At 46.9% G+C, this 8,301-nt stretch overlaps 2 protein-coding genes across 2 annotated transcripts in view; both read left to right on the forward strand.

Moving 5' to 3' along the window:
- The first annotated feature begins 1,041 nt into the window (after window positions 1-1,041).
- LOC101776996 (dormancy-associated protein 2-like) lies at window positions 1,042-1,434 on the forward strand. Its single transcript, XM_004980207.1, has one exon. The coding sequence runs from the start codon at window positions 1,042-1,044 to the stop codon at window positions 1,432-1,434; it is 393 nt and encodes a 130-aa protein (XP_004980264.1).
- LOC111258307 (protein FAR1-RELATED SEQUENCE 5-like) overlaps window positions 1,431-8,301 on the forward strand; it is a 17,175-nt gene continuing 10,304 nt past the window's right edge. The window contains exon 1 of the mRNA XM_022829461.1: window positions 1,431-1,620. Coding sequence (XP_022685196.1) covers window positions 1,431-1,620 — 190 coding nt within the window. The remainder of the gene's footprint in view (window positions 1,621-8,301) is intronic.

Raw genomic sequence — 8,301 nt, forward strand, 5'->3', positions numbered from 1 at the left:
CTCCCGGCCGGATCCCCTCCCCTCGCGGCCGGATCCGGCGGTGGCCGGTCGCCCCCTCCCCTTCTCCTTGGCGACAGGTGGCGTGGCGGTGGGTGGCGGTGGGTGGCCGGGCGCCCCCTCCTCTTCTCCTCGGAGACGGCGCGGCCCGCCCCTCCCCTTCTCCCTGGGGGATGTGGCGGCTTGGTGGGCGGCGGCCATGGCGAGGTGGCGTGGTGGCGGGTGGTGGTGGCCGGCAGTGGTGAAGGTGGTGGAGGCCGGTGGTGGCGGCGGCCATCATTTTGTTTTTTTATTTTTTTCGAAAAATATGTTTGCCGAGTGTTTTTTGGAACTCGGCGGGGCTTTGCTGAGTGCCCGACGTATGACACTCGGCAAATCCACTATTTGCCGAGGGAAAGTTCGCCAAGTCTTGTTCGCCGGGTGTTACACTCGGCAAACGCTTTGCCGAGTGTTTTTGGGCCTTCACCGAGTGCCTGGGGCACTCGGCAAACTTATTGTTTCCGGTAGTGATGTGAATTGCTATCCTAATATCTCCATTGTTTACCGACTCTTATTTATTGTGCCTGTGACTGCAAAGTTGAAATTATTAAAGAACTATTTGTGATCAACAATGATTCAGGAGAGGTTAAATGGTTTGGCAACATTATGCATCGAGAAGAAATTGTTGGATGAGATTGACATCAACCCTATCATAAGTGACTTTGCATCGAGGAATGTTAGAAGAAACTTTTAAGATAATATGTATAAATAATTGATATGAATATTGCTTTTAGATACATTTAAATATTTATTGGTAACATTATAGTTGTTATAATATTTATAGTAAAGGACTCCGAGTTTTACTTTCGTCCGAGCCTCCCTCGGGCCCTCAACTCTAAACGTTAAACCGGCCCTGGACGAGACCCCTAAACGCTAAACCAGCCCTGGAACCCTAATCGCAGTCAAGTGCATCATATCCCGCTCCTCGCCAAGCGCCGCCTGCTCCACGCCAGAGATCGTATGCTGAAGTAGTTCGTGAGAACTCCACCGGCCAATAAGCAAGGCATGGCGAAGGAGACTGCACCAGCAGGTGCTGCACGCGGAGGGCCGAGCCAATCCTTCCCTCGAGGTGGCGGTCAGGGACAACTGGTTGGACGAGGGCTACGATATGGAGGGAGAGATGACTATGGAGGACGAGGTCATCTGCATAATGGAGGCCGCGGCCGCCGCGGAGGGAGACGTGGTCGTGGCTATGGCGGCTACAACTACGACTACGACGGCCGAAACTACAACTATGAAGGGTATCGCAATGGTGGCGCTGACTACCAAGGTTTTCATGGAAACGGCGACGGCTCTTCCAAGGTTCCTACGGCTCCTCCCACCATGGGCGGGGTACTAGCAGGGGCTATGGAGGCCGCGGCCAGCCACATGGAAGAAGGGGCCATGGACAGCACATGAAGGAAAAGGAGCAGCAGTCTTTCACCGACAAGATGGAAATTGATGCTTCTGTCCATCAACCGACAACAGATGCTGCCACTGATTTGGCATCAACAGAGAAGACTGATGGCAAGGATGAGAGTCTCAAAGGCAAGGATGTGCAACGAGAAAGTGAATCATCAGCCCATGGGGCTGCTAGAACTGGAGGTAAAAACAAACCATATTGTTACCGTTGTCTTACCAAGGGTCATGTTCATACAGAATGTACCACTCAAATTAGCTGCGACCGATGTGTTACTGATACGCATGTCACTAAGGCCTGCCCGCAAGCTAAAGCGGCAAAGCAATCAGCTATGTTGTGTAGATACGCTGTAGATGGTCTGGGTTTTTATTACATACCGCATAATGGTAAATTGAAAGCGCAACCAGAGTCGAAGGCTGCCGTGGTGAAGGTTATCGAAGGTTCCACGACTGCAAGTAACATTGCAGTGGAGCTCGAGAGACTTCTACCGGGTAGTAGTAACTGGGTTGTGGAGGAGAAAGGAAATAATACATTCGCAACCACATTCCCATCGCGTGCTGATCTTATGCGAATGGTGTTGTGGGGTGCGGTGGAAACAAAAATTGTGAAAGCAAAAATGGAGGTACAGGAGAAAAAAGAAACACACACAAACACACACAGTCTATTTGGCGCGCAACGCGTTGAATAGTCGGCCGGAGCTCCGGCGAGCAGCAGCTGAATTACTCCGTTTGGTCCCCGAGCAGTACTAAAAATCGAACACCAGCTGTCTTGGGCATCTGTTTTAATGTGCGCACCGTTACACGATGATTCCGCGGGACTGAGCTGTATCCAATTTAATCCTTCCGCTGGATATGTTTGTGACGAGGGATTCGTGGGCATCGACGGCGGCGGCGCATCTGCCACACCTCCGGGGAGCTCCATATTGGCAGCTTACCTACTCTATTTTCATCGAAGGTAGTAAAAATCATCTGTCAATCCAAGTTGCCCATCCGTTTTAATGTGAAGGACCCATTGATCTAGTTTGCATCAATAAGCGGTGATTCCGTGGCAGAGAGATGTATCCGCTTCAATTCCGTTTCTGCCATCCCCATTCCATTGCATGGCATGAGATGAACGGGAGAAAAGCTAGTAGTTGAGGCATCTATACATATCCGTATGTATGTGTTCAATTTTCTTATTTAGGGGGGTGTTCGGTTCGATCTTGCTAAACTTTAGCAACTATTTAGTCCTAAATTTGCCAAACACCCTTGCTAAACTTTAGCCCATAAGCAACTTTTTGGTTGCTAAACCTTGCTAAACTTTGGGGTGGACACCCTTTGCCCCTCATTATTGACTGTCTGGACCCCTCCCCCACCCCCGGCACTCGCACCCGCAGTCCCATCCCCACCCCTCCGCTCGACACTGCGCATCCGCCGCCGATGGCTCCTCCAGGGGCATCCCCATCGCCGGTAGTTGCTCCCACCCCATTCACTGCACGCTCCCCTACGCCATCCCCGCCGCCGGCGATTCCTCTACCTTCCCCACCGCCGTAACTCCCGGATCCATCCCCATCGCTGCTCGGTCGAGCGTTGCTGCGCTGCCACCCCCCAGATCCGCCATCCTCGTCGCCGCAACCCCCGGATCCATCCCCATCATCGCCGCCAACAGCCTCTGCTCCATCCCCATCCCCATCCCCACCGGCGCCTATCCCTACTCCATTCCCGTAGCTGCCGCCAACATCCCCAGCCCCATCCCCACCGCAGCCGCCAATGCACTCCATTCCTGTGCCGCCGCCAACATCCCCAGCCCCAGCCCCATCCCCACCGCAGCCGCCCCGAGCAGATGGACGGATACCGTGATTGGTTATCGCAGGGTGCTTCATCCTTGGCAGCCCCTCCTTTCCCTAATCCTGCTGCCATCCCCAACCTAGACAAGTTGGAGATCCTGTCCCAAGGCCCGTCGTGCGCTCGGGCGGCTCCATCTCTCTCGGTTTGGAGGGTTAACATACAGGATCTTGACCTCAACTCCCAAGATGAGTCATTCCCCTTCCTCGATGAGTACTCTGATTTTCTGGAGCATGGAAGAGGACGTGGATATGGTGGTAGACTCGGCTCGTTTCAATCTCTCTGACAGAGCAATGGTGGTGTTTACATCGGCCGGGGAAGGAGTGTTGCTGCACGTGGTTGTCGCCATGGCCGTGGAAGGAGTGCTACCGTTTCACATTCTCCGCCCACAAGTTTACCTTTTCTTTATGTTGATTTGCTTGATCTTGGTGGATGAGCTCGATTAGGGACTAGTTTAGAGGGTACATTGTGATTTATCATTATTGGTACTGATTGAAGGACATCACTTACACTCTGTTAGCCTTTCAAGTTGTATGCACCAGCAAGGTATAGTATTGGATCATCAGTTTCAAACCATCAAAACTAACATCAAGGTTTCTTCATAGCATTTCGAGTTCATAGCTGAAAATGTGAACTGTACATTGCAGGTGGTAGTCCTCCCATCCGGCAACCAGTTCGGGGGAGGTTGGGTCCCGGCACTGGTATGGGATGAGGCACATCCTCTGCCGCCTTTCAATTGTTCATGAACACGGGGGATGATGAAGAACTGGACGACGAAGCTAAGGACAAAAATTCTGTAAGCGTCCTGTGCTATTTATCTTAGCAAAGTAATGTGAGAAATTATTAGACTAGTGTGTTAGACTTGTTGTGTTAGAATATTTATGTTTGCATTTTGTGTTAGAATAAGTATGACAAAGCAAGTTGGAGTGAAAAAAACACAGTTATTTTTTTGAATTAGTTGTGGAGAAAATGCGGCTAGGGAATGCACTAGGTGGGATGATGAATACTAGAGGTTACAAGGAAATAGCTAAAAAAATTCAGGAAAAGGACTAACCACAACCATGAACCCAAACAATTCAGAAACAGATGGACACAATGCAAGAAACTATATGAATTCTACAATATGGCCATGAAACAATTAGCTTTAGGTAGAACAAGTAATGGAGCAATTTCAGCATATAAAGAATGTGTTTGATAGGCTTCATAATCTCCTTGTCCAATCTTATGGATTAAAGTCTATGAGGAAAATGACATCACTAGAGTCTTTAGCTATGGTTCTATGGATTTGTGGTGCCCCTCAAAGCATGAGACAAGCAGAAGATTGTTTTGTTAGGTCAACTGAGACATGTAGTAGGAAGTTTGATAAAGTACTGCGTAGTATTTCCAAGCTTGTAGGGGATATCATTAGACTAGTAGACCCTACATTTAGTACTGTGCATCAGAGGTTGAAATCTCCACGGTTCTCTCCATACTTTGATAATTGTATTGGAGCAATAGATCGAACACACATGCCTGTTGTTGTACCAACTGACAAGGTTGTCCAACATACGGGACGACATGGGTACACCAGCCAGAATGTGTTAGCCATATGTGACTTCGACATGAGATTTACTTTTATCATTGCGAGATGGCCTGGGTCGGTTCATGACATGAGAGTCTTCGAAGATGCATTGCACAAGTATGGCGACAAATTTCCATATCCACCTGAAGGTACTTACCTCTTCTATGATACAATCCTTCACATACTACAAATCTTTTGCATGAAAGTAATACGGGTACTATGGATGTGCAGGAAAGTTTTATCTTGTGAACTCTAGGTACCCAAATTGACCAGGTTATCTTTTACCATTTAAGGGTACAAAATATCATCTCCCAGATTTTCGAGCCGGACCACTTCTAAGAGGTAAAAAGGAGCAATTCAATTATGCACATTCATCACTAAGAAATGTCGAGAGATCTTTTGGAGTTTTGAAGAACAAATGGCGTATTTTGCGTGATTTACCGGCTTATCCAATGGCAAAGGAAAGCCAAATAATTATCGCTTGCATGGCAATTCATAATTTCATTAGAGAGAGTGCTATTGCTGATGTTGATTTTGAGAGTGCGGATCATGAAGAAAACTATGCCGCACCTTCGGAAGGATTGTCGTCTCAAGCAAATGAAGGTACTACCCAACACGGAGATGAAGATCAAAGCATGAACCAGTTTGGGATTGGATAGCCGATGGATTGTTCAATAGGCCGTTGGTAGCTCTATTTTTTGTAACAATGAAATTTGTGGACTATTGAACATTTTTTGGTTTGAAAAAAAAATGGCTACCAGCACCCACCGTGGCAAGTCATTTTGTTCTTTGGTGCCAGGAAGAAATAGCGCCAAGCCCCAGGAAGCTGGCACCAAGGAACATGCTGGCGGGTGAACCAGGGAGAAAGGATGGGTAGCATTCATTAAGGGCAAATAGGTCTTTCTTCACCTTATTAAATGATGTTTAGCCTATGAATCTAAACAATTATGACTAAAATTTAGCAACTTTTAGCTACTAAAATTTACCAAAGGTATCCAAACATGCCCTTACTTCACGATCCGGATGTAGACCTGTACCTTCCCCAGTTTTCATTTTTTTTCTTCTGGTTCAATTTTCCAGGCGACCTATTCATGGTCTTGTTGATCCGATTGGTCGAAGCTGCAGGAGCCAACAGGGGCAAATCATGATTGAACCGCAAGAAGTAGACAAGCGGCATGCGTGCAATCGCACCCTTGCAGCAGGAGATAGATGGATTTTTCAAGCGCAGTTAATGCTAGCATGCATGCATGTTTCAGAGAGATAGGCCGTGTTTGGATCCTAGAGCTAAAGTTTAGTCTGTGTCACATCGAATATTCGAAGGCTAATTAGGAGGACTAAATATGAGTTAATTATAAAACTAATTACACATATGAGGCTAAACGACGAGACGAATGTATTAAGCCTAATTAATTCATCATTAGCAAATGGTTACTGTAGCAGCACGTTGTCAAATCATGGATTAATTAGGCTTAATAGATTCGTCTCGCCGTTTAGCCTCCATATGTGCAATGGATTTTTGTAAATAGTCTATGTTTAATACTCATAATTAGTATCTAAACATTCGATGTGATAGGGGCTAAAGTTTAGCCCGAGGATCCAAACATCCCTATAGTTACACTACCAGAAACAAGAGATTTTGTGAGAGTGCAAAACACGTCACGAAATATGATTTTACTCTCACAGAAATAATGTGTGAGGGTACACCATCACGCATCAACTCTCACAACAATGGACACATGGAAATCCCATTTTCATGAGTTCGCCGCCATGGATTATTTTCCTGACGAGAGTCCGTGACGGCCACCCTTATGAAAACAATGTTGCCACCAGGTTTGCATCAGTGTTTTCATGACGGTTTATTGTGGTATTCCGTGAGAGTCACAGTCTTGAAATGAATTTCATGAGAGTTTGGTATTTCATGAGAGTCACCATCATGAAATGGATTTCATGAGAGTTTGGTATTTCGTGAGAGTCACCATCATGAATAAATTTCGTGAGTGTTCAATAACTCACAGGAAATATAGTATTTCATGAGAGCACACCACCAAAAAAATATGTTCAGACCATCACAAAAGTATGTTTTCTTGAGAGTCGAAACCGTCATGAAAATTACCCAATAGCACAAAAGCATGTTTTCCTGAGAGTCGAAACCGTCGTGAAAATTACCCAACAAGAGCATCTCAAATCAAATTCCAAATGCACACATATGGTCCAAATGCCAATCCAACACACATAAAATAAATTCCAATACATGCATATATGCAAATGATTCCAATCACAGTATGTTCCAACTGCATCCAAGTGTAACAAACATTGGCCAACAAGAGTAAGGTGCTGCCATGAAACCAAAGGGGGTAAAACCATCTGTTGCAAAAGCAAGACACATAGTTCTGGGGTCACTAGCAAAGTCTGGAAAGTCTTTGTCAAACTTTTGTTGCGCTTCTTCATCACAAGGGTGCACCATTTTGCCAGAAGTGCATGGCTTGTGAGACCGCAATAGCTTTGCCGTATTCTTATGCAAATATAACCTCTGCAGCCTATCTGTGATGGGAAGGTACCGCAACACTTTTGAAGCATCCCCACATAAGTAGAGACTAAATGTGATACAAATATCAGTCCCAAGAGGCTGATAACACATTTATTCGACAGATAATTCAGTTACCCTACAACTCCCGAGGGAGTGGGCGTGAGAGCCACGCAGCGATAAGAAGTAAATAAACAACAGCGGCTAACCAAGCGACTGCCAAAAGACAGCACTCGGGACTACACGGCAGCAGCAGCATCTTGGAAAGGCCAACACCACAGGCAGCGTTGGGTGCGGACACAACCTCTACTCAAGGTCTTCGGCGATGAAGTCAGTGTCTTCCTCTGTAGCAACGAAGCAAGGGTGAGTACAAACGTACTCAACAAGTCCAACCCCATCCACGGAGGGGGATACAAGCAAGGATATGCACAGGATATAACAAGGATAGGCTAGAGTTTAATTGCAATAAAGCTAGATTTTTCAACACGTGCATAGGCTCATTTTCAAACAATTTTTTTGTAAAGCTTTTCATCAGTAACCGAACAAAGAGTGGGGTTGATCCTACACAAAGGATCCAAGTTTTTATCGCTATCGGACTCCCCGTCCGCCATAGCGCACGGCACGACTGCCGGACTCTTCCAAAATTCTACCCACCCACACACACACACACCATCCATGCCCAAGTGCTAGTTATGTGACCAAGCCGTAACTCGTCCAATGCCGTGGACACGGCTACCCGGATAGGTTTTAACTCTGCAGAGGTTGTACACTTTTCCCACAAGTAGGGTACCGCAGCACGATCACCTTAGTGTCGGTGCGGATCCTAACAAAGCCATTACCCACCTTAGCTAAGACTGGCTAGCCCTCACGGAAGCACCCAAGGGGTTCACGGCTCGCTCACGAGACCGTAACCGGGACCTAAGTCACCAAGATCTTACTCCTTTTCCATGGGCTCCCG

The sequence above is a fragment of the Setaria italica genome, chromosome VIII (assembly GCF_000263155.2).
Source record: "Setaria italica strain Yugu1 chromosome VIII, Setaria_italica_v2.0, whole genome shotgun sequence".
Lineage (NCBI taxonomy): Eukaryota > Viridiplantae > Streptophyta > Magnoliopsida > Poales > Poaceae > Setaria > Setaria italica.

Bases quoted from the DNA above. Each gene is read 5' to 3' on its own strand.
- LOC101776996 (XM_004980207.1), top strand. From the start codon at position 1,042: ATGGCGAAGGAGACTGCACCAGCAGGTGCTGCACGCGGAGGGCCGAGC.